The sequence below is a fragment of the Hyperolius riggenbachi genome, chromosome 1 (assembly GCF_040937935.1).
Source record: "Hyperolius riggenbachi isolate aHypRig1 chromosome 1, aHypRig1.pri, whole genome shotgun sequence".
Taxonomy (NCBI): domain Eukaryota; kingdom Metazoa; phylum Chordata; class Amphibia; order Anura; family Hyperoliidae; genus Hyperolius; species Hyperolius riggenbachi.
This window is the reverse complement of record NC_090646.1, coordinates 383,048,182-383,075,681: the sequence shown is the minus strand read 5'-3', so window position 1 is coordinate 383,075,681 and position 27,500 is coordinate 383,048,182. Positions and strand designations below refer to the sequence as shown.

The following is a 27,500-nucleotide window of genomic DNA, read 5'->3' as shown; positions in this document are numbered from 1 at the left end:
TAAAAAAATAAAAATGCCCATCAACTTACCTGGGGCTTCCTCCAGCCGTGGGCAGCCAGGACGTGCCCTCGGCGCCGCTCCGCAGGCTCCCGGTCCCCTCCGGTGGTCGACCCGACCTGGCCAGGCCGGCTGCCAGGTCGGGCCCTTCTGCGTTTCAAAATGCGCCCCCGTGAGGCGCATTTTGAAACGCAGAAGAGCCCGACCTGGCAGCCGGCCTGGCCAGGTCGGGTCGGCCACCGGAGGGGACCGGGAGCCTGCGGAGCGGCGCCAAGGGCACGTCCTGGCTGCCCACGGCTGGAGGAAGCCCCAGGTAAGTGGATGGGCATTTTTATTTTTTTAAGAGCCACCCTGAACCTTCCCTTTAAATTACTAATCAGCAATAATATTGCAGTGGTTCTAGTGCCACTTAAAGTGATCCTGCAGTAAATCACTGTAATGCTTACAGAAGGTAAGGGAGCAGAAAATACAGCAGGCGTATGACATCACCAGAAAGCCTCTTGTCAGCAACTGGGGTATAACAAGCCCTGGTTGATTCGCAAATGTGCATGAAAATGTGAGGTATTTGACCTCTGTTTTGGTACATATTCATACTGGTACTGTGGCATGGGTAGATGGGCACGTTCAATGGTAGAAGTAAGTTTGGTAAGACTCCTGTGACCAGAAGTTCACCCAAATTCAGCAATTTACCATGGGTAAGAAGAATATGATTTGTAATGGTGACTATACATACCATTTTTAGCATTAATATCTGGCTGATTTGATAATAATGATCAAGTCTGGCTGCAACATGGCCACCAATTGATGCAATTCTTTTGGACAATAAAATCTGGAAATAATCATACCACCAGGGAGGTAATAGATTTCCTGCCAAAACCGGTTGCAAAGGTTCAATCAGGTGTGTGGCAGTAACAGCGTTCCCTTTCCTGATGACTGACAGACCCCGGGTGATTTCCCCAAAGTGTATGTGTCCCCTCTGGGCCCGTGGTGAGTGTTACATGCTCACCTGTTGCCCCTTCCTGTGTCCAGCAGGTTTATGAATTGTCATCTCGGGAGACTTTACCAAGTGACACAGATGCATGTAGTGACGTATGTTAATTATGTTGAGATAGCTTCTAGGTTACATAGGAGGTGCTGGGTGTTTAACTACATACACAATTTAGATCTTCTTCAACCAAAACTCAGTTTATCTGGAAATCTAAAGTGTGGACAGTTGTCCCCCAGTGGCGGCTCCAGCTTCAGATTTTTTGGGGGGCTCAAAGGGGGTACGAGGGCTGGCAGGCCGGGCTTGGGGGGGGGGGGGGGGGGGGGGATTTGCGGCGCGTGAATTTGGGCGTGGTCATGATGTCATGTGGGCGGGGCTAACTGTAATGTAGTCGTACCAGCTAACGTAGTTACATGAAAAAAAAATGAAGTAAACGCACATAATGACAGGTAGCCTTTCACCAGTAAATGCACATAAGAATCAGCTTTTCAGCAGTTAATGCACGTAATGACAGACAGCGTTTCCTCATTAAATGCACATAAGAGACAGCTTTTCACCAGTTAATGCACATAATGACAGACTGCGTTTCTGCAGTAAATGCACATAAAGGGACAGCTTTTCACCAGTTAATGCACGTAATGACAGACAGTTTCCCCATTAAATGCACATAAGAGCCTGCTTTTCACCAGTTAATGCATGTAATGCCAGTTTCCTCATTAAATGCACATAAGAGCCTGCTTTTCACCAGTTAATGCATGTAATGCCAGACAGTTTCCCCATTAAATGCACATAAGAGCCTGCTTTTCACCAGTTAATGCATGTAATGACAGACAGTTTCCCCATTAAATGCACATAAGAGCCTGCTTTTCACCAGTTAATGCATGTAATGACAGACAGTTTCCCCATTAAATGCACATAAGAGCCTGCTTTTCACCAGTTAATGCATGTAATGACAGACAGTTTCCCCATTAAATGCACATAAGAGACAGCTTTTCACCAGTTAATTCACATAATGACACACTGCGTTTCCGCAGTAAATGCACATAAGGGACAGCTTTTCACCAGTTAATGCAAATAATGACAGACTGCGTTTCCGCAGTAAATGCACATAAAGGGACAACTTTTCACCAGTTAATGCACATAATGACAGACTGCGTTTCCGCAGTAAATGCACATAAGGGACAACTTTTCACCAGTTCATGCACATAATGACAGACAGCATTTCCCCAGTAAATGCACATAAGAGACAACTTTTCACCAGTAAATGCACATAATGACAGACAGACAGTGTCCCCAGCATAGGTAGCCAGGCGTATAGCTGTCCCCAGTATATGTAGTCAGGCTGGTGGTGGCGGGCTGGAGGCCCCAGGGCACCTCAAGCCTGACTGGTGGTGGGCTGGAGGCCTCATGCCTGCGTGGCTGGTGGGCTGGGGTCCCAGGGAAGCTCAGGCCTGGCTAGTGGTGGTGGGCTGGGGGCCCCAGGGCAGCTCAGGCCTGGCTGGTGGTGGTGGGCTGGGGGCCCCAGGGCAGCTCAGGCCTGGCTGGTGGTGGTGGGCTGGGGGCCCCAGGGCAGCTCAGGCCTGGCTAGTGGTGGTGGGCTGGGTGGAAGGGCTCAGGCCTGGCTGGTGGTGGTAGGCTGGGGGCCCCCCAGGGCAGCTCAGGCCTGGCTGGTTTTGGTGGGCTGGGGGCCCCAGGTCAGCTCAGGCCTGGCTGGTGGTGGTGGGCTGGGGGCCCCATGGCAGCTCAGGCCTGGCTGGTGCCAACATCACATGTAAAAAAAATCATTAAAGTTGGCTGGCTTGGCTGCCCACCCACCTTGAGTCCTCCTCCTGCTGCTGCTGAGCGGCTGTCAATGGCTGGCTGTCGTCCTCCTCGGACATAGTGTGCCGCGTGCTGTCCGTGAGTGAGTCACTCACTAGTAGTGAGTGATGCAGTCTGGTCTGGTGTGGCTGGCGGCTGCAAAGTCCCCCGGTGCTGCCTGCTGCTGTTTAACTGCTGGCCGTCATACGAAAAGCGGCAGCAAGCCTCTCTAAAGCTGGGCGGGCGGGTCAGGCAGGCGACTGAGGCGAGGCAAGCGCATTGCACACTGTGTGCGTGTAACGTGACGGACGTCTTCATCGTCACGTGACACACAAATGTAACCGCTAGGAACGTTCCCGTGCGGGCCGCTCTACCATACCTCCCAACATTTGAAGATGGGAAAGAGGGACACTTAAGCCACGCCTCCTGTGCGGCCTTAAGCCACACCTCTGCTTTTGCAGGAGGGTGACAATGGGAGGAATGAGTTTGCGGAGGAGGGTGACAGTGGGTTGGAGAGGGTGACACTGGGTGGAAAAGGGGGTGCCAGTGGGTGGGGGAGGAAGGTGACAGTGGGTAGGAGGAGGGTGTTAGTGGGTAGAAGGGTGACACTGGGTGGGGAGGAGGGTACCCGTGGGTGGAAAGGAGGGTGACACTGGGTGGGGAGGAGGGTGCCAGTGGGTGGGGAGGAGGGTACCTGTGGGTGGGGAGGAGGGTGACACTGGGTGGAGGAGAAAGGTGCCAGTGGGTAGGAGGAGGGTGTCAGTGGGAAGGAGGAGGGTGACACTGGGTGGGGAGGAGGGTGCCACTGGGTGGGGAGGAGGGTGTCAGTGGGTAGGAGGAGGGTGTCAGTGGGTAGGAGGAGGGTGCCAGTGGGTGGGGAGGAGGGTACCTGTGGGTGGAAAGGAGGGTGCCAATGGGTGGGGAGGAGGGTGCCAGTGGGTAGGAGAAGGGTGTCAGTGGGTAGGAGGAGGGTGCCAGTGGGTAGGAGGAGGGTACCTGTGGGTGGAAAGGAGGGTGACACTAGGTGAAGGAGAAAGGTGCCAGTGGGTAGGAGGAGGGTGTCAGTGGGAAGGAGGAGGGTGACACTGGGTGGGGAGGAGGGTACCTGTGAGTGGAAAGGAGGGTGACACTGTGTGGGGGAGAAAGGTGCCAGTGGGTAGGAGGATAGTCTCAGTGGGTAGGAGGAGGGTGCCAGTGGGTGGGGAAGAGGGTGCCAGTGGGTAGGGGGGTCGTCAGTGGAGGGGGGAGAATGCCGGTGGGTGGGGAGGAAGGTGCCCCTGTGTGTGAGGAGATTGCCCTGGGGAGAGAAGACAGGAAGAAAATGATCGAGGCGCCAGCCGCGCTAATAAGGGATGCGGGAGCCTGCTTTATTCCTCCCTCCCTCCTCCCTTCCTCTGAATGCCCCCACCTGCTGTGAATGTCCCCCCCGTAGGCAGTGTGTGCGGAGCAGAGCGGAGCGGTAGGTCCTCTTACCGCAATCCATGCTCACCGGCAACTAGTCTCCTGCTTCCTGTGACGTCATGGTAAACAGGAAGCAAGAGACTAGTTGCCGGTGAGCATGGATTGCGGTAAGAGGACCTACCGCTCCGCTCTGCTCCGCACATACTGCCTACGGGGGGGGACAGTCATTCACAGCAGGTGGGGGCATTCATAGGAAGGGAGGGAGGAATAAAGCAGGCTCCCGCATCCCTTATTAGTGCGGCTGGCGCCTCGATCATTTTTTGTCATCTGACAGCCAGCAGGCCAGCCCCCCTCCAATCCTCCTTCTCTTCTTCTGAAAATACGCAAGTACAGACTTGCGGTGGCCACGGCCAGCGGGGGGGGGGGGGGGGGGGCTTTAAGAGGGGCTAACAAGTTGCCAGCTGGGGCTGAAGCCTGGGCAAGCCCCAGTGTAGCGCCGCCACTGCTGTCCCCTAGTGCGTCTTGTCTCCACTGGATATCATTGTTCCTGAAAAGGAAACTCCCAGATCGAAGTGTTTGCCAGGTTGACATCCCCAAACCCCCCCACGCCTCCCCCTCCCCCCCTTGAGCCATCCAACAGTTGTACTTCTTTATCACTATAAGCACCACACAAAATAATCTCCTGATAATCACTTTGGACAGCAAATATTTACTGCATGTTCCTAGTTTTACATTCCTTCACAATGCAATGAGTCATTACTCTACAGAACATTATTCGACATAGCATCAGCCAAAGTGAAACTATAACTATAATTCAGTGCAACATTAAATGATGAAAATGACACTATTATCTGGGAATTGTTAGTTTACCTGATTACAATCTATCTTTAATAGATTTTTTTTATGTTGTAGATTTGCTTTTAACAACTACCGGTAGTTACTCTAACGTTGGGTACACACACGATACGTTTTTCCACTCGATTTTCTACTCTATCGTTTTTTCCGATCGATTCTGCGCTCGATTCTCTTATCTTCCGCTCGTTTGTCTCATCTTTTTCCATTCACTTCTATGAGAAATCGAGCCAAAAAACGATCGGAAGGAATATCTGACATGTTGGAAATTATCTACCAAATCCATCTATCGGGAGTAAAAACGAATGGTGTATTCCCAGCATAATTGCTTATGTAATGCTAAATTGCACATAGCTATTATGAAACACAATTTATACTACATGAGCTGCAGTTACTATTTTTTCATTTGTGTTAACTCAGATTTACAAGAATAAAATATGCAGTATACTGAGAATAATCTATGCAGACTTTAAGATCATCTGCAGTGATAAAATGTACGCCCATCACCGCAGATAATCAGTAACGCTGTATAGAAAATGGATTATCAGAAAACAGTTTTAATTATTATTTGAGAACACAAATTGGGACAATTCTGTTAAAGCAGTTATGACAGAACAGCTGTCTTTCCCCCCTACGCACACACTCCCACACACATATGCACTGTTGACTCTCAGAGAAAGATGGCCCGAATTCAAAATAGTACAATTATGCAAAAACAAGCCATAAATGAACAGCAGGAGGCACTAAACACATACTAAACCAAGTAATCAAAAGAAGGTATTGTAGGAGCGGAATGCCTAAATCACTAATATCCAGGCACTGTGTTAGACAGTAACCTGCTATACTGCGCAGACAGGAGCTAGATGTTCCTAGAGGCTGGATAAAGGACATGCTGTATGTAGGACATTAGGGACATCTGGCTTTCCCACAAGAATGCTACCTAATAATGAATTACACCAGACCTCCTGTGCTGCTTCCTGTGTTCTGAATTTACACTGACAGGTAGGACGATGCTATGTCACACTGAATTTTAGTCATTTAAGATAGATTTCTGTTCATGTATATTTGCTATTCAAAACTAAAGTATTTTAATTCTTCTATTGTGATAATACTAGGTCAACATTTGGTAAAACTATTTTATGAAAACATGTCATTAATCTAGAATGTATATACAGACAGACTTTTAACACTTGGACAAATTAGCTTTAATGAGTAAACAATCAAGAAGGTTGCCAAGAGGGTCTTTGAGACCCCTTAAAGGGAACTCTAACTGAGCTACAACAAAAAACAAAAAAAAAAAAGTTTCACTTACCTGGGACCTGCAGCCATCCTGTTCCCACGCCGATCATCCGGTCCCCCACCATGGCTCAGTTTTGTTTTTGCCAGTGCGCGACCCTGGCCAAGTGTCCGCGATCGTGCACCCATCCCTATGGCCGTCTTGTATGCGCGCTACGTGTGTATGTACGCGTAGTGCTCAGGTAAGGTTCCCTTTAATACAGGTAACATTTGTTATACATTTCTAATGAAGTCAGCAGTTTGTGGCCATTAGTAAAGCACTAGTCTCATCATTGATTTATTTGTATAGGTTCCTAAATGTCAACGAGTTCAGTCCATCCTTTAAAGGAAACCTGAAGTAAGGGTTTATATGAAGGCTGCCATATTTACCGTTTTTTTCTTTTCAAACAATACCAGTTGCCTGGCTGTCCTACAAATCCTCTGCCTCTAATACCTTTAGCCATTGACCCTGAACAAGCATGCAGCAGATTAGGTGTTTCTGACATTGTCAGATGTGACAAGATTAGCTGCATGCTTGTTTCTGGTATGATTCAGACACTACTGCAGCCAAATAGACCAACAGGGCTGCCAGGCAACTGTTATTATTTAAAAAGCAATAAATCCGTCAGCCTCCATACACTTCTCGCTTCAGGTTCACTTTAAAGTGAACCCAAGGTGAGAGTGATATGGAGGTTTCCATATTTATGGCAGCCTTCATATCCCTCTTACCTCAGGTTCACTTTAAGCAATTTCAAGTTCTCAATCAACACTGCATTGTAATGGGGAGCCACAGTATATAGCCTGTCATTGGGATTCCCAAACTGGAACTGCTAGTACCAGAGCAGCATGTACTGGGAAAGCTGGGCTATTTAAGTTGACCTTGCAAATGGGAGGAGGCAATGCTCGAAGTCTGCAAATTCTGGGCAACTACCGTAACTAGCATTAGGCTTGCTATGAAATTAGTTCAAGCTTTTTATAGGAAGATATAAGCTTTTCAAAAAAAGATACCACACATTTCCATACATGAAAAATTGAAGTTAATTGTGTTGAGTAAAAATCTAATAGTAAGAATTCTTACCTAATATCCAGTTTTGAGCTGACTTGCTGTAAAATCTGCACTGCTTGCTTGTGGTATTCCAGTTGTGCTTGTACAAGAGCAGTAAGTTGGCTCACCTGTTCAATCTGAGGAAACCGAGAAAGACAATGACTGACTGATCAAGGTACAATTTTACTTAAATCAAGAATAAAGCATTTTCCAAATCATGGAAAACAATACATCATTATATACTGTATATACAGCAGCTGTTGGGATAATAACCTTAAAAATATAGTTTTTTTTTAATATATGGGGTTATTTCAGTTTCCTGAGTTGTATTATAGAAAAGTGAACTGAATTACAATTTTGTGGGATTTAATTAATCGTCGTTTGAAAATTTTACCATATTGAATGCTAATTTATGACCATAAGGTTACACTCTCTGCCAAATTCAACAGCATTTGGTTACCCTGGAGGCAGTCTCCTCTTACAAATATTTAGACCTGTTTGTAGTATGCATTGGGGTTATTATGCCTGTTATTTACTCGGTCAGAACGGTGTTATATAAGGCTGCTGAAATGCTCACAACTAAAATGCACTTATGCAAGGCATAGACAGTTTATTTGTTCTTGTTTAAATTAATCGAAATTATTTAATGTCAATCTGTGACTTGACCGACCTAATCACCATGGATGGGCTTGTATTTTATATTTCTGTTGAAGACATTTAATTGTTATTGCATTAACTTAGAGATTTTTTCCATCACCAAGATATATAATACGGTAATAATGTATTTGTATAGCTCTTTTCCCCTATTGGACTCAAAGTGCTTGCTTTGAGTCAGCCACTAGAGTGCACTCCGTGCGCAGTAGTAGTGTTAGGGAGTCTTGCCCAAGAACTCCTTACTGAATAGGTGCTGGCTTACTGTATAGATATATGTGCACTTCCATGGTGTAATATTCTAACTTTCTCTAATAAACTTGGCGTGTTAAGTCAAAATGAAAAAAACAAAAAAAACCCTGCCCTTATGCAAAATCACTAGCTCCTTGAAGTAATCAGAGGAGAGATTGAACAAGATTTTCTTCTGTTTAAATGTTTCAAGTTCAAGTAATTTGTAAAATAAAAAAAACATATAAAAGCAAGACTTTTTTTGTGTAAAGGATTGTGTATGGTTTTATTATATAATTATAGCTTATTAAAATGTTAAATTCATTTAAAGTGGATTTGTTTTTTATATGTGAACTGAATTACTCACCTGTTTCTATATTTTCTTAGGACCTCAGTGCCTAAATGTTACAGTGTACTTATATTTAAATGATAAGAAGACATAAACCAAAAGAATTATGGAGGCGGACATCTTAATTTTCTTTTGAAAAAAAGACAGTAGCATGGCTGCAGGGCGGACCTTTTAGTCAATGATTTCAATAGAACCACACAACAGCAACAAGCCTGCTGCTAGTGAAGTCACAAAATCTGATCTGCATGCTTGCTTTGGATCAGTGACTGCAGGCATCAATGGCTGCTCCTTTCAGACTCCTATACCTCTGGGTCAATCCTAATCCCATGTCTGTGAGCATGGCGTAAACAAGGATCCTTATCTTAGCTAATAACCTCTAATCCCATTCAGATGGTCTGTTTGAATTAAGGCATCTTAATGACATGTATTTATGCTTGGAAAAAATATCTGTTTTCCCTTTTGACGTTGCATGTATAAAGCTGTCTGTACCACCAGCTTGCAAACTAATAGGATATAAGCCAGACGAAGGCTGCAAGGCCGAAAGCTTGCTTATTTTAATTAATTTTTAGTTAGCCAATAAATGGTATCATCCTGATTTAAAACTTCCTTCTATTTTATATAGTCCAGGTTTATTTAGGAGCAGTTTAAAGTGATCAAAAATGTAGTAGACCTGCATCACTGATTTTTACCCAGTTTAAAGATTCCAGCACGTCAGACCCCAGTTTGTACATGCAATTGTCTCCTAGCTACTCGTGATAGTAAACTACCTGCAGTATGTACTGATATTTGTTTGATAAGTGAAAACTTTGCTTATAAAATCTCCCCATTGCTTGCATTCCATCTCCACTCTCACACTGTTCCCTTGCACGCTTTTTTAATAAATGTAATTTCCAATAATGTATACTACACCCTTCTCTAAAGTACACAACTGGGACATTATAACAGATATTCACACTTCTGTATCTTACACGGAGACTTTCTAGGCAAACCTTGAAACACTGGGATAGGCACAGTTGAACTGACCGTCCCATACAGATATTGGATCCAGCAATTGGTCCCTTGGCCAGTTCATCTGACATTGTGGGAGAGTGTAAGGGGGTGCCAATTTGTACATGGTCAAGTACAACAGAGCTTCAAAGGCCTGTAGAATGGTTACGCTAGTGCAATGACGTGGACTGTCTTATCATACCTTGTGCTATCAGATGGGGGCAGTTCTTGGGGGCTTGAGTAGCGCTCACCCTGAATCACACCAGCATGGGCATGCATGGTAAAAGCATTTACTCTGTCAGCTGAAGCCATGCCTTAACACTGACTGACAGCCTATAAGGGCTTCAGACTGAGTGGGAAAAGAAAGTGAGAAAACAGCTGGGGTTTGCAGAGGATAAATAAGGCACTATAAATTGAGGAGTTTTATATTTTCTTCTGTTGCAAAAACTGCCACCTTTTTTGAATTCAATGTTTTTTTTGTCCCAATGCATAAATTATAGAAACGTGTTCATGAAATGCTAATTCCTGAACAATCTTCAAGTCAAAACAAATATCAAATGTCAAAAAGCGGCAAAACACTCGCTAGTCTTTATGTGATGAGACACTAAATCTCTCATTTTCTTCAGTAGACATTTTCTTCAAATATATTTACAAAGATTATTTTCCCTTTTGTAGGTGTTTGAGGAGTACAACCACTTGACGGTTTACACTAAAGATTTAAAATAAATCATAATCCCAGCTCTGCTGAAATGTACCGAACTACAGAAAGATGGCAGAAAACTTTGTACAGCAAGCAATTGTACAGGAAACCAATTTGGTTTTGCTGCCCACAGCAATCCATCAGATCATTTCAATTTAAAATGCCTTGTAGGAAATTGGAAAACTGTAGGATGACTATTCATTGTGAACAGGACATCAGGACATGGAATTTCCCTTTCTGCATTTGTATAAACAGCATGTTTTTAGAATGCTAATTTATTTCCTGTATTTAGATAGCCTGGCCATTAACACAGTGCTTTACACTGCACATTCTGTAGAATTGTTCACATCTCTTCCTGTGCCTCTGATGTTCCCACTGGTGTCCTGAAAGCACATTTATTATTTTCATCATGTTATTTGCACCTCAGATGCCAGGAAATGTTGCGGTTTATACATAACGATCTTTGCCATTTTAGATCAGCATATACTGTAGTTTTCCATAGTGTCACAATTGTTGTGTAGGTGAAAAGGTTAGCTTGTCTTTATTTTTTCTTTTTGTTTATCTCTCAACCTTAAAGGAATTGTCAGGCAAAAAAAAAAGAAAAAAAAAAAAGGAGTTTCACTTACCTGGGGCTTCTACCAGCCCCATGCAGCCATCCTGTGCCCTCGCAGTCACTCACTGCTGCTCCAGTCCCCGCCACCAGCAAGTTTAACGTGTAAAAATATATGTTTTAATGTTCCTGCATCAGCAAGAATGCGTAAAAATGTACGCAATGCGGCCCGCAACTAAAACTAAACTAGCAGGGGGCGGGGGACTGGAGCAGCAGTGAGTGACTGCGAGGGCACAGGATAGCTGCATGGGGTTGGTAGAAGCCCCAGGTAAGTGAAACTTTTTTTTTTTTGCCTGACAATTCCTTTAAGTATCTCATTACCTTGTTAATGCAAAGCAGTATGTCAGACTAGGGAAAGAGATGGAGAACATACTGGAGGTTGTGTCAGTGTCCATTTCACCTAAGAAAACTGGCAAGTGTTATAATCAGACTATTACCAGCATGAAGGAGAGATTTTCAGCACTAGCTAGAACCACCACTCCATGTTAAAGATGGGCCACATAAGCACATTACATTGCATTTGCCACAGCATTTCAGCTACTTACAGTTGAAAGTTTTGGTATGGCATTGCATCTATTGGGTAGCTGAAACTCTCAGCAAAAAAAAAAGTTAGGGTTATCCGTTAAAGGATATGTGAAGTTAGAAAATGTCCCCAGTTTAACTTACCTAGGGCTTCTTCTAGCCCCCTGTAGCCTGGTCCCTTGCTGTCATTCCTCACTGTCTGCTCCCTTCAGGTGTTGATCCCCCTGGAAAGCTGGCCAACTTAACCAGTCACTGGCCACTGTGTATGAGCAGCCACAGCTACACGCCTACTCAAGTAACCAGGAAAGTTCAGCGCATATGCAATTTTTACGAACTGCACAAGCGCAGAACACTCCCAGCTACGGGAGCGTGATCAAGGAGGTGTGAAGCTCGGTGTCATGCATGCAGTTTTCAGAGGAACACAGCTGATGCAGGGAACAGCGTGGAATGAAGGTGAGGGGCCAGAAAGGCTACAGGGGACTATTTAAGAAGAGCAAATCAGATCAGATAAATAATAGACCTGTAAGCTTAACACCAGTTGTGTGAAAATCATTTAAGTTTCCTAAGATATGCTATACAAGACTTCATAGCAGAGAATAATCTAGTTTCTTAGCATCAGCATGCGTTTATGAAGGAAATGTCATTTGACTAGCATGCTTAGCTTTTAAGAGGCAGTGAATACTAATGAGGATATTGGGAATACTGTAGATAATTTTGAGGTCAATGGAGGAGATTCAACATGGGCGACTCAGCAGTGGTATCCCACAGTGGTCATTACTGGGTCTATTGGTCTTCAATGTAGGCATTTATTAATTTATTAATGACCTAGTAGATGAAGTACCTAGTAGAGGAACCCTTACTCCACCCCTCACTACCCTCCAACTACAGTCCTACTTTCTTCCTCCCTTTGCCTCAAAACTCCTTGAGTCTCTGGTTTACAAATGCCTGATCCAGTACCTCAATGCCAATTCCCTACTGAAACCAATGCAATCTGGATTTCGGCCTGCCCACTCAACCAAAACTGCTCTCACCAAAGTGGTCAATGACTTCGCCATAGCTAAAGCTGAAGGCAAATAATTCTCCTCCTCCTTGACCTTTCAGCAGCTTTTGACACAGTGCACCATCCCCTACTCCTGGAGTCCATGGGCATTCATAACCTCAACCTGGCCTGGCTCTCAACCTACCTTTCCAACCACTCCTTCATAACCTCTCCCAATAAGTCCTCATCCACCCCCCAACCACCACTCAGTGGGAGTCCCCCAAGGCTCGGCCCTTGGCACCCTACTTTTCTCTCTATACACATCCTTCATTGGAAAGGTTATCTCCTCCATGGGTTTTAACTATTATCTGTATGCAGATGACACCCAGATCTACCTCCACACCCCTGATCTATTCACCACTACGATGAACAAGGTCTCATCCTGCCTATCAGCCTCCTGGATGTCCACTAGGTTCCTGAAACTAAACCTGGGTGAAGTGGAATTTATGATCTTCCCACCCCAGCCATCCCTGACCCTCCCAGATGTGCATGTCACTGTTAACCACACTACCATTCGTCCTACCTTTCAAGCCCGCTGTCTGGGTGTCACCCTGGACTCCGCACTCTCCATCAACCCCCACATCCCAAACCTCACAAAGTCCTGCAACTTCCACCTCCGCAACATCTGCAAGATCCGCCCTTTCCTGACCTCTGTTACCACCAAACTCCTCATCCATACCCTCATAATTTCCCACCTTGAATACTGCTATGCCCTTCTGTCTCGTCTACAAATGACCCGAATTGCCTCACTGCAGTCCATCATGAATGCGGCAGCCAGAATTATCCATTCCTCCCAGTGCTTCACTGCTGTGGCTCCCCTCTGTGAATCCCTCCACTGGCTTCCTATCCAGTCCAGAATCAGATTCAAGGTACTATGGTCTGGCCTACAAATCTGTCTACAAAACCTGCCCAACCTACATTTCCGATCTTACTCAGTGGTACACACCTAGCTGCTCACTCCGCTCCTCCAATGAACTTTGCCTGACCGTCCCCTGCATCACCAAATCCCATGCACGCCTCCAGGACTTCTCAAGAGCTGCTCCAACACTATGAAACTCCCTACCTCCCCCTATTAAGATTGCCCCCTTCTTCAGCATCTTCAAGAAGGCCCTCAAAACGCACCTTTTCACTTTGACCTACCACCGTCCCCTCACTGGTGCTCTACTTCTCCCTCTAGATTGTAAGCCTTCAGCAGGATCCTCCTCCTTGTGTCTCCTACCTGTTCACACACCTCCATTACCGTACACCCATCCTATGGATCGGAGTGAAATCTCCATGCTCCCATCCAGTGACTGACTAAACATTACCATGAACTTATACTGTGCTGCGTGATCTGGTTTGCATGTATTCTTGTATTGCCTTATTACTGTATGTAACCTCTAAATATTGTCTGTAACCTTACCTAATGTACAGCTCTGCGTAATATGGTGGCACTTTATAAATACAATAAAGAAAGTAGAAAGTAATGTCACTATTTTTGCAGATTTTAAAAAGTTGTGCAGAATTATAACACAGGGAGATGGTGACATATTGCAGGAGGATCTGGATAGGATGACTTTCTTGGCAAGTAAACAGCAGATAAAATTTAATGTTGAAAAATGTAAAGCCATGCATCTTGTGTCATACCAGTGGATTAGCACTATACAAAATAAACGGGATACAGATGGGGACAAAAAGGGACTGGAGAAGGAGTACCAGTTGGCAACACGTTAAATAACCTGTATTCAATGCCAAGCAGCTGCACCTAAAGCAAATAAAATGTTGGGGTGAATTAAAAGGGAAATTAAAACTTGGGATGCTAGTGTAATACTGCTCCTGTTTAGCTCTCTTGCAAGGCCACATCTGGAATAAAGTTCTGGGCACTGAATTACAGGAGGTGAACTGTTTAAGTTAATAAACAATACTGATGAAGCTTTCAGTGCTGTTAAAGAGGAGTTATGTGGTCTCGGGCTCACTACACTACAGAACAGACATGCCTTGGGTGACCTCAGCAGTTAAGGGAGAGGTCCGTGCTTTGCTTGGGGATTCTTGTTGCACTTTCATCCCTGCTAATGATGATGAACACAATGGGAGTAGTTAAAGGGACTCCGAGCTCATCTAAAAAATAAAAGTTGTACTCACCAGGGGCTTTCTCCAGCCCAGTGCTGGTCGGGAGGTCCCACGCCGGCGTCCTGGCTCCTCTCCTTCTCCCCGCTCCGGAATGGCTGACAGGCCGCAGCCCGGGCGACACTCTCCCGAGTGTCGGGCTGCTTCTTCCACATATGACGCGGATTACGTCACACGCCGGCCGCCTCGCGTCATCACGGCGGCCGGCGTGAAAGTACTGCGCATGCGCGCTTTAATCGCGCATGCGCAGTACTTTCACGCCGGCCGCCGTGATGACGCGAGGCGGCCGGCGTGTGACGTAATCCGCGTCATATGCGGAAGAAGCAGCCCGACACTCGGGAGAGTGTCGCCCGGGCTGCGGCCTGTCAGCCATTCCGGAGCGGGGAGAAGGAGAGGAGCCAGGACGCCGGCGTGGGACCTCCCGACCAGCACTGGGCTGGAGAAAGCCCCTGGTGAGTACAACTTTTATTTTTTAGATGAGCTCGGAGTCACTTTAAAGCTACATACTTCAAAGTGCCTACATACTTTGAGGAAACAGATGGTTGAAGAAGGAGGTATAACTGGATACTTATTTTTAAGTTGGTCAGAGGAAATTCCAGCCTTGGAGTTGTCCTTAAATAAAGACACTCATCACATGCCCACCCCTGCTTGCCCCTCATCATGTTATGCTGCATTGGAGTACTCCTCATTCCCTTCTGAAAGAAACTGGTAGCTAAAGCGACCACTTCTATTTTGCCTGTACACATACACCAAGCCAATACAGAGCTTCACGTCACTAAGTCTATGGATGTTTTGCTGATGTTAATGGAGAATCCTTCGTCAAGATGTGGAACTCTGAAGCCCTAGGCCAAATGTGTTAATCCTTGTGTTTGCATTACCCTCCCTTGTCTGTCCGTGTTGGTGTTGCCAACAACAGGGGGGAATGAAGTAAAATTGATAGTTTATAACAAAATGGCCACCTGTAAGCCATATTGCACATTTCCTTTATAGCATACATTTATCCTTAGAAATAACAGGTTCTCTTGTTCGCAGTTTCACACAGGCTCATGACATAGTAATGTGCAGCTGTGGGATTTTGGGTTGGTATCTTGCAGATAAGAGACAACGCAGTGTTTCCCACAAGCTATAACCTTGAGCTACACAGATCTATTGTCCACTAAACGGTCTATGAGCCAATTAAATCTTTAACAAGCTTACCTACTTGGATATTAATAAATATTTATGTATTCATTTATGCATTTTGTATCATCCAATAAGTTAGTTAGCTCCTATGTTAGGAACCCAATCGGGGCTTTAGATAGGCAGAATAAATTATAATCTGGAATTCATTATGAAAGTGTAGATCTGTCTGTTCCACGCTTTCCCCGAACAAACATCACTATTCTGTGTCTTCTGTACAGTAAATACACTTCTACTATACTTCCAAGAGACTGATCTGTGATATTTTACAACAGAGGAACATTGTAGTTTTAGAGCAGGTGCAAAGATAAGGAACACAATTGATCAGAGCAATGGAAGGTCTTCCTTACCAGGAAAGGTAACATAAATAAAGTTTATTTAGTCTTGAGAAAAGACATCTTAAATGAGATCTAATCTATATGTATAACCTTTTTTATAGGGCTCTTTATGGTAAGAATGATTAAAATGAGGAATGAATTACTACAGCATGTAGTTATGGCAAATTCTTTATCTGTGTTTAACCACTTTACCCTCAGCAGTACAGATTTCTCCGTCCCTTTTTCTACCCTGTTAAAACCAAGGGACGGAGAAATCCGTACCCGACGCCGTTCCCACTGCTCCCGCCGCTGTCCGCACTCTCGCTCGCCCCTCCGCGCACCCCCGCGCTCGTGCATGCCGCTGATCGCTTGCCTGGAGATCAATGAACGAGAAAAACCTTTCCCGTTCGTTGATCTCTGCCCCCTGCAATGATCAGCTGCTTCTACGAGAAGCAGCGATCATTGTGAGAAAAAAAACAGTGCCCCAGCCTCCTAACCCTTACTGTAAGCGTACTTCCTGTACGCTTGCAGGTCGCATCAACAAAACGTTACTGTGGCCATCTTGTGGCCAAATAGTAAAACTACACCCTAAAGCATATTTCATATACAAATACATTACTTTTACACTAAAAATTAACTCATTACCCCCTACACTCCCCAATTTTTTTTGTTTTGTAATTAAAAAAAATTACAATTAAAAAAAATACATAAATAGTTACCTTAGGGACTGAACTTTTTAAATATGTATGTCTAGAGGGTATAACACTGTTACTTTATAAACTATGGGCTTGTAATTAGGGATGGACGCAAAACTGAAAAAAATGTACCTTTATTTCCAAATAAAATATTGGCACCAAACATTGTGATAGGGACATAATTTAAACGGTTTTATAACCGGGACAAATACATTTCATGGGTTTTAATTACAGTAGCATGCATTATTTAAAAACTATAAAGGCCGAAAACTGAAAAATAATTTTTTTCCCACATTTTTTCCTATTTTCCCATTAAAACACATTTAGAATAAAATAATTCTTGGCATAATGTCCCACCTAAAGAAAGCCTAATTGGTGGTGAAAAAAACAAGATATAGTTCATTTCATTGTGACAAGTAATGATAAAGTTATAGGCGAATGAATGGAAGGAGCGCTGAAAGTTGAAAATTGCTCTGGTGCTCAAGAGGTAAAACCCCTCAGTTGTGAAGTGGTTAAAGGGGGCTTGGATGCTTTCCATGCATTGAAGGATATCTGTGTCTATAATTTCTAGGTAATTTCCAGGGGAGTTGATGTGGTCGACGCCTGGAGTCGAGAGGGAACCCCCCACCTCCATTGGTCCAAGCCTTGTAGGGGTTTTTCACCTTCCTCTAGATCAACTAAGATATGTGGGTGCAGGTTAGTGTTGTGCCATACTTTCTGGTTTGAACTCGGATGTATGACTTGATTCTAACCATGTAATCTGGTTATTCTGTGTACCAGTGTCATTTTCAGTATTATAGTACTGACATGTCAATTTAAGATGCCACAAGAAAAATATATTTCATGATACGTTTTTGCACAAACAATTGTCCACTAATTCCTTACATCCATTTCCAGAAGGTTAAACATGCTTGATTCTGCAATTTCTTTGGATTCATCAAATTTCTCTAAAGCCTGGCGAATTTCATCCTCTGTGATTTTCCCTTGTCGTTTCTTCTTATAGTCAAAGTCCAGGCGCCGTCCCTCTAGTTTTTTTAAGTGATGCTAAAAAGAAACAAACAAAAAAAATAACAATCAGTGTGTAGCTATGGTTTATTTTGTACAGCTAAATAAACAAAACATAACAAAAACTCAGTGTAATTTTGAGAAAAGGCTTTAATCTTTCACTTTTTCTAATTACAGTCTAATTACAAACTACAATATTTGTTAAGTCAAGTCAGAAGCAGAAAATTGTATTTAGCCAGCTACTGGTTAGACACTAAAATCCAATGCTTAAGCTTCTAAGCAAATCAAGTTGCTTTGATAAAAAAGGTACAATGTGAAAAAGCTGCTGTATAATATTTTCAAAAATAATGGCACACTGCACTCATCAATCCAGAATTTCCTGGAAAACACAGTAAACCGCAGCATTTATACAAATTAAATCAATATTAGATGTGACCACTTAAAGCGGACCCAAACTAAACATTTTAATTCAAAGTATTTAGTTGCACCACTCTTTCACATCCAAAGATAAATAAACACTCCTTCAAGCCTATGAGCATTTCAGCGCATGCTTTTCCCCCTTCTCTTTTCATAACTAGGGTTATACAGGTGGCAGCCATTACTTCTGAGCTTAGTAGGAGGTTTTAGATCATGGGTGTGTGTCATCAGCTACCCTCCCTCACAGGGGCATTGTCTATGTGAAATCTCACACAAGCTGAGATCACCTCCCCTGTGATATCATCAGTAGCAGCCTGTGTTTTTTTTTGTTTTTTTATCTCCTCCACAGTTTGCTGGAAAAATCGCGGCAATATGAAAGGAAGGGAGGGGTTCCTCCAATAAATGTAAAATATTTTATATTTGTCATCATGCAGCTGAAAAAAGGCTGCTATTTATCATTATAATTTAGAAAATAGATTTTATTTCTGAAATCTTGTATTTTTAATTTGGGTCCACTTTAAGTCTTTAACACAGCAGCAACTCTAAATGCAGTTTCTATAGGTACTTGAGTGGCAGGTTGAAACAAGCTTCCTGAAGAAGTTGTCAAAAGTCAATCCATCTGCTGAGAAGAGCAGGCCGAATCTCTGTAGCATGACATGGACTCTAAGCACAGAGACAAAATCAGGGGGCAAAAGTGTCCAGATGTCATCATAAAGCCTGTCTGAGACTCCTTTCAGAAATAAAAGTAAAGCACCCAATGACTGCAGAGGAACTGTAGTAAGTTCTTCAAGATGCTTGGAACAGGGAACCACTAAAGTTGGTCAATGAGATGCAAATAATTCTGATTGCCATGCAAACTTGATGCAACAAAACAGACTTGAAGTTAATTTGCTTGGCCCAGCGTCAAGCTGCATACAGTTGGTATTAAAATTTCCATGCAAGCAGGAATTATTTGCATCTCATTGACCATCTTTATCAACAAAAGTATTTTTAAAAACAACATTTGATGTTCTGCTGTGTTAAAGGAGAAGTCAAGGATGCAGTAAACTAGTAATCCACTGACTCTATTCAATAATTCACCCCCTTGCCATGCCACCTGCTGCAAAGTCCTCATCACACGTGCACATGACAGCTGCGTTCATACCCCCACTCTCCTCTCCTTCACTGCAGTGAATGGGGGGCAGCTTGTGCTATGTACGGCATGGACTCGGCTGCTGCGCACACAAAAGTATGTTCATGCTGGTCTAAAAAAAGTCATTTTTAGTAGTAGGTAGATAAATACATTTGTTTATCTAATCAGTTGATTTTCATCTCAGGTTTAATGGAAATGAACTGGGCAGGGAAGAAGAGGAAATGGGAGGGTAATAGGAGGGAAAGTCGTGGCAAACCTGCCTCTCCCTGTCTGAAAATTTGACTTTAGCCAAAAGTCACATTTTATAAGGAGAGATTACAGAGACCAAGGGGAAATAAAAAAGGAATGTACAATGCACAGAGGTATGTGGATCCAGCATGAAAATATCTCTTTATTAGGCTTACAGTTCATATTTTTATTTTTTTAAAAATAAATCTGTCCCTGTTCATAAGGTATTGCTTTCAAAGTATACATGCTTTTACTTTCAGAGTAATACTTGTGCTTATGTTTAGCAATACACACTATGGATTATTAATACTGTGGTCACTATAGCCAAAAGTGAGCCACTTTAATCCCGCAACTGAAATGAAGATCAGCAAAGGCCTTTCAGTCGTAGACATTTTGCCCAGGTACCTACAGTAAAAACACACAGCATGCAGAATGAGGCTCCCCATACAATCTTCAGGATGAAGTTGTGCAGGTTTTAGGGAAATAAGTTCCGCTTGGTTATTTTAAGAGAGTCATATAATCCGACATAAAAAGGTTTTACGGTTGACTATTACAGGACAGTAGGGATAAAATCACACATTGCACTGTAGAAAATGTGTTTGGATAATGTGATCCATTACAACGCAAATATGTAAACTCATACAAATGTATAGGGCAGTGTGTTCACATGTGGCAATGCGCACAGATTAAACATTTCATAGATTGCAATTCTAAGGTACGCAATGGAATTCATTTAAAAAGCCTGAAAAGGTCTCCAGGGGTGGTTTGTGGATTGTTCTCACCACGGAGGTAATGCAAATATTTTCAGCATGCTCATTTATACTCCAAGATGAACTCTTAGGTACAGCAACTATTCACTATATCCCAACCTGTCGATGTTGGAAAGAGATCAGTGAAAAAAAACAAAAAAACTTTCAGTTTCAGGTTTTTCTGTTTTCTGGGAATACACAGCTTTAGTTTCTGTAAAAGGAGGTTGCACTGACGTTAAAGGAATGTGAAAACCACTTATAAAGGTTTGTCAAACGGAATATTATGACTTCCCATATCATGCGACATAAAAATTAGATGACAACTACACATAAAGGAAATTAAGAAAAATGTGTGACTTTAAATATACATAACCACCGGGGTCAATATGACCCTACAGCAATACATAATGTTGCTGTTAACAAGGGAATGCTATCCTTTTAACAGCTGGAAAGGGGTAATGGCTTCTGTCCTAAAGTACATTATGCTTTATGAATATTCAGTAAAAGGTAAAGTGCCACTTTGTGCTACACAGTGGTTTTTGTGCAAAATGATTGTTCATTTCATAAAGATCTATTTAAACTTTATGTCAATAACCAGCTCAGAGAAAGGAACGAGAGCGGGCAATATTGCACGACTGATCGCAAGTATTTTATGGAATAGTACCACACTGAGTGGGAAGCGCATTTGCCAAGGGGGTACCTACTGGAGTAGGACCCTCTGACTGAGTGTCTTTACTGTATATTGGAAATTTACTCAAATAAAATGGTCTTCTGAAGTATTCCACTGAGAGATCCCCCCCCCCCTTTTCCATTTGTTTATGTGCACTGAGTTGCATATTCAGGTATATCCTGCACTTTATGGGATCTCTTGAGGTGGAAGAAGTCAATGGTAGCAACCTGATGTGCACTGCATAGCGCTGCTGATTGATTGCTAAAATTATCCTGCCCAGTTAGGACACAGTACTGGCACTTTTTTAATTCACTTTTTCTTCTGAGGAGATTGTTTTTCATCCTCTCTTTAAAATGAGTTTTCAGCACTATGCAATTGAAAAAAAAATTCCAAAAAGCTGGAGAAAAATCAAACATATTTTTAGTTCTTTCCGGCTAGCTGGTGGTTTAAAGGGACATAGATTGATTAAGGCCCATATGCAATTCACCTGTCCTGCGGATTTTTTCCCTAAGTAATATTTTCACAACTTGTAAGTAACCACCAGCAAGCAAGAAAATACTCAAAATAGCTGATAGCACCTTTTCACATATTTTTGGGTACTTTAATTGCAAAATACTAAAAAGATATTTGAAATGCAATGTGAAAAATTATCTCCTAGGACAGTTTCTGAAACCTGTCCTTGTGACTACCCAACAGTGCATGTTTTGCAGGCAACCTCACCTTATGCACAGGTGGGGTAATTTGTGTCTCATCTATATTGAATCCACCTAGCTGAGACACCAATTACCCCACCCGTGCATAGGTGAGGCTGCCTGCAAAACATGCACCGTTGGGGAGTCACGAGGACAAGTTTGAGAACCACCGTCCTAGGAGAAAACTCAGGAGAAAAAAAAAAATTAATATGGACCCTTGTGAATAAAATAACTTTTAAGCCACCAGCAAGCAAAAAAAATTTGAAATAATTGTATTATTTTATCACCTACGTTTTGATACTTTCTTAGTTGCAAACTACGGAAAAGTTATTTTAAAGGGAGGATGAAAAACTTGTGAGAAAAAAAAAGTGAATTGCATATGGGCCAGTGTGTCTGTATTGGAAAGAGCTACACCATATTTATTTTCCATACACCTAAGGCATTCCACTGGAGGTCACATGGCCAGTAGACTAAATAGAGAAGCATGTCATTAGTTGGACTGATTGGACTAATGTTCGTATTAGAAACTATGAGGCCATCATAAAGGGGCGCGGGGCGGTCGTTCTGACGACAGTTTGCCAGTGTGTACAGTCCGTCGTCAGGCTGATAAGGCTGGTTTTGACTGATCCGCTTGGTCACCAGAAGCAGCTGGCAAAAAAAGTTTAAAAGCTACTGGAAGGAGCGCCTGTAATTTTCTACTACTGCTAATACATAATGTGGATGTGCCACTTTTTTTTATAGGTTTCCACTGCTCACATTACATGCAGCAGCACAAAAGGGTACCAGTGGCAGAGTACAAACTAGGACAGAGATTGTGAATTTCACCTGACCCGATGACAAGGCCGTAATAACTTAAAAAGAAGAGGTTTTGGGACTTCTAGGGCCTTTTGTATATGAATATATTTTTCACATTCGTTTTGTATTTACCTGTATTTCCTTTAAATCTTTGTCGTGTAGGTTTTGTAGAGGATCTATAAAATTTTGCTTGACATCAATGTCTAAGGAGTCTTTGATATCGGAAAGCTCCCTCATAGCTTCTCCCACATCGAGAAGTGCTAGACCTGGAAGGTATCACAAGTGAAAAACAAGTAAGTACACAGTAATTCCATTCCTATGATTTAGTGTAGAAATACAGTATGAAAAAAGCAGTATGTTCCTAGGGAGTGATTTAGTGACTTTTTTATATTAGTAAACTCAGATTTGTTTAGCTAGTAAAAGATTGGATCAGTCAATACAACTTATACACACCACACACATCTTAAAGGGACTTTGTAACAAAAAATTTAGCAGTATTTCTCCTATCCTACAAGTTCCAAAGGCTGTTCCATTGTGCTCTGGCTTACTGCAGCACTTTCTACTTGCACCATCTCTGTAATAAATCAACTTATCTTTCCCCTGTCGAATTTGTCGGCTGTGTCTGGAAGGCTGCCAACTCTTCAGTAATGTGAACAAGTTAACTCCTTCCACGCCCCTCCAGTGCTCCTGTGATGATTATTCCTCACAGACAATGTCCCTGCTCTCACTGTCAGCTTGTCTGCTATCTGTGAGGTTGATAAACACAGACTGATAAACTGAACAAAGAATAGCTGGCTGAGGAGGAAGCTGCCTGTCAGGCTGACACGAGTGCAGAGCCGAGACTCCAGGCTCTAAAGACACAGCTTGTCATGCTTCATTGACACAGAGCTCTTTCACAACTTGCACATAACCTCTGGAGACTGAATTCAATGTGTAACTCACTGAATTCTCTGTGTACTCACTGTGTATTAACGGAGTTCACTGCTCTGCTGATGTACTTCCTGTTTTGGTGGCCATCTTTTCTGTTTACAAAACAGTTTATAAAACAGTTTTTTTACCCTCTTTATTGCAGCGGAGAGCAGCAAAAATATTACAGAGGGGGCTAGGAGATGACCCCAAACAGGCAAGGATGTTTGTTTATACTTCATTTTGTGAATACAGATTCTCTTTAAGCAAACATCCCCTCATTGCAAATTTTGGCTGAACCAAATTGTTTGAAAAAAGTTTATACTCAATGCTGGAATGGTATATAATTATCCAGAGGAAGATTATACCCAGGGCTGGCAATTAAGGCCTCCTGATGCTGCTATCCAGATGGAAAGGGGGGGCAGACAAAGTTCACTTAATGCTCCAGCGTCAGGTGCCCCTCATGTTAACTGTAGCCCAAGGCCCTATTTAACCTAGAGTCGACCCAGATTACACCCACAGCCAAGGTATTGGTAGACATATTTCAACATCTTTCAGAAAGGCACACACACTATAGCAATGTTCAAAAACACTGGAAGTGTCTGTAGCAGTCCAAAAGAAAGAAAAAAAAATCAGCTCGGTTCTCCAAAATTCCTTCCTTATAACTTATAACCCCATCAAATAACTGATCATCTTGTCTGTGAAGGTCATCAATTATCCAGGTTTTGGTATACCCAAAAAGACAATTTCACCTAGACTTTATATTACCGTATCTTTTAACAGTTATTCCCTTACCACCACCTGCCTGGCATTTCCTCCACTCATCTTCATATCCTTACTGCAACAATCATCCTGCTTCTAAATGTGTATTCCAAATAGAAGACAAACTCAGCATATTACTTAAAGTGGACCCGAGATAAACTTTTACTCATCGCATAATTGTGTTCCTTTCATATAGTTTATAGGGCATTCCTCAAGCCAAACATTTTTTTTTGTTTTAATACTCTCCCTATAAACAAGTCTTGCCCACAGCTTCGCCAGAGTGCCTTGGTACTCTGAGCCCTTAGTAGCAAGGGCTTATGCGAGCTCAGTCTGTGCAGGAGAAGGAGGAGGTTACTAGCCAGAGATTTCAGAGGCAGAGGGGGAGGAGGGAGTAGAAGGGAGTGAAGTTTTCACAGGCTGAAGGGTGGAGATGCAGAGCAGCTTGCCTGTGTGTAATGTGACAAACAGAACATGGCCACTCTCATTGTATCACAGGAATAAATCAAGGCTGTGGAGTCGGTACAAAAATCTTCCGACTCCAACTCCTTAGTTTATGAAACCAATGACTCCGACTCCAGGTACCCAAAATGGCTCCAACTCCGACTCCTTAGTCTAATGCTTAACAGGGCTGTGGATTTTCTACAAAAATCAGACTCAGACTACTCAGTTTATAAAATCAATTACTCTGACTCCAACTCGGGGTTCCCAAAATTGCCCCAACTCTGACTCCACAGCCCCTGGAATAAATAATCATAAACCGTTAAAGCTGCTTGCAGCTAGATTTGCTGTGTCAACTATCTAAACTATAGATAAGATATATAGACAAGTTACTTGTTATAGTTAGTTGTTCATCTCGAATCTGCCTAAACCATTTTAGCCGAATGGACGTGACTGTCAGGGCTCTGATTGGTCCAGCAGTGTGGTGACGTCACCTGGAGACTTCCGGCTACGCCAAAGTAACGAGTAAGTACTTGAAGCGGCTCCAGACTCAGGAAGTGTCCACGGCCGGGACCGGAGAGTCTGCTGGAAGCCAGCAATCCTCTCAAAGGACTCCCTCCCCTCTACATCAGACACCTGACGGGGATATGTGAGTGCTGTAGATAAGGACATTGCAGGAAGCTGGCACAAACAAGTCTTTTTGAGTGCAGACCTGCGAAATGAATTTCATAACTATTGCGATTGGAGTTATCAGTTTTTAACTCCTCCTTTTAAGAAGACCATGTTTATATGAGATCAAGTGTAATACATATATATTTTTGAACGTGCATGGAATTTTTATCTACTCAATAGCACTGTATTTTAAAGTTATAATGGCCGAAAACTGAGAAACAATGATTTTTTTCCATTTTTTCTTAATATTCCTGTTAAAATGCAGTTAGAAAAAAAGAATTCTTAGCAAAATGTACCACCAAAAGAAAGCCTAATTAGTGGCGGAAAAAAACATGATATAGATCAATTAATTGTGATAATTACTGATATTCGTTATTGGCAAATGAATGGGAGGTGAAAAGTGCTCGGATGCATAAGGTGAAAAACAACTGAGGCCTGAAATGGTTAAAGAAAACCTGTAACTAAAAAAAAAGTTCCCCTGGGGGATACTCTCCTCAGGAGGGGGAAGCCTCAGGGTCCCAATGAGGCTTCCCCCATCCTTGTAGCTGCAGGTAATCCAGACAGTCTCTTTAAAGGGAACCAGAGCTGAAAATAAAGATTCTATACATACCTGGGGCTTCCTCCAGCCCCATATGCGCTGATCGATCCCCACGCCGCCATCCTCCTCTGCTCGCAGCTACGAGAACTGGCTCCGAGCTGTTCCGTCAGTCGGAGCCACTGTAGAATAGCAGAAGTGCGCCGTTTGCGTATCTCTGCAGCAGTGTATGGAGAGATAGAGGGCGCACTTCTCCAGCGTAGCCCGGCTCCAATGACGTCACTGACGGGAGCCGGTTCTTGTAGATGCAGGCAGTGGCGTGGGATCGATCAGCGCGTATGGGGCTGGAGGAAGCCCCAGGTATGTATAAAAGCTTTTTCATTTTTTTCAGCTAAGGAACATCTCTGGTTCCCTTTAAGCCAGCTCAGTACTAGGCTTCCTGACAATTTCCTACTCTTCTACTTGTGGCCTGGCTACCCAAGGTGTTATACAGCATGTTCATTAAACAAAAGGTTAAAATGACCCTGGACACAGAACAAATAAATAATAAGCGAGTCAGCTCCTGCAGTCTAAAGGTTCGTATACACGTCCGATAAAGATCGTTCGTTACGAACGATTCGTGACGTTTACACGATATTCAAATTAGACCGAAAAGATCGTTCGTAATGAACGATTGTGTACACACGTGAACGATATAAGTATAAAGTACTGAACGACGAACGATAAAAAAATGCGTGCGCAAACGGAAGTGACGTTATGACAGGCAATAAGAACATGCGTACTACTCCACAGATAGTATTGGACGATCTTCGTACACACTGCAACGATTGAACGATTATCTTTCGAAAAAATCCGCCGGGTTGGATCGGTCGGATTGAACGATAACGGTCGTTATCATCCAAAACATTGATCGTTGGAAAATTTTAACGCACGATTATCGGTCCGATTGTCGTTATCGTTCGTTTTCGAACGATCGTTATCGTACGTGTGTACTCAGCATTAATCGACGAATGAATAATGTGTGTTACATTTGGATGTGCTGTTTTCAGCCACTAGACCAGCTACTGTTCAGCTTCTGCTTCACTACTTAGGCCTCACTGTTCACACATAACTCTTCCTTCTGTATAGGATGGATTTCACTCTCCTGTGTTACGCACGCACGCACGCATGCACACACACACACACAAATAGTAGGAGAGAAAATAGTTTGCATTGTAAACGGTCTGTTATGTATTATGTTGGTGTTTAAAGATGAAACTGCGCAAAACAGCGCAAGGAAAACTGGATGCACGATGCCCTGCCATAGGCTGTAATATGAATTATGGCTATAGTGGCGCTCAGACAGTAATTTGGGAGCCTTCAAAAGAGAGAACCCAAATTACTTTAAAAACAGCTTAATTCGGTCCCGAACAAGAGTACACTGAAAAAGTAAAATTTTACAAGCACTTAAAAGGGCTTTTAGAAATGCAGATCAAACAAGAAAAAAAAAACAAAATGTGTACCAATTGACACTCATGAGGATTCGGATGCTTTCAAAATAACTAATAACTTAAAAACTAGAGCATCTGAAGTGCTGCTATCTTTGGAGTGGACGCCCTACAGAAATTATTGCAAGAACGTGTGATAAAGCCCTCAAACAGGTAACAAAGCAGGATGAAGGTTTGCCTCAATTTCTTCAAATACTCCTACAACTTTAAGATAGGCATACAGAAACCACCCTTTCATGCACAGCTCCCTTAGACATTAGATCTCCTCTTCCAT

At 43.1% G+C, this 27,500-nt stretch overlaps 1 protein-coding gene across 1 annotated transcript in view; it reads right to left on the bottom strand.

Annotated features, from left to right (window-relative positions):
* Nucleotides 1-27,500, bottom strand: part of SH3GL2 (SH3 domain containing GRB2 like 2, endophilin A1) — a 202,811-nt gene that overhangs the window by 12,086 nt on the left and 163,225 nt on the right. The window contains exons 5-7 of the mRNA XM_068234382.1: nt 22,559-22,692; nt 17,624-17,782; nt 7,389-7,492 (exon numbers count right to left, since the gene is read on the bottom strand). Coding sequence (XP_068090483.1) covers nt 7,389-7,492; nt 17,624-17,782; nt 22,559-22,692 — 397 coding nt within the window. The remainder of the gene's footprint in view (nt 1-7,388; nt 7,493-17,623; nt 17,783-22,558; nt 22,693-27,500) is intronic.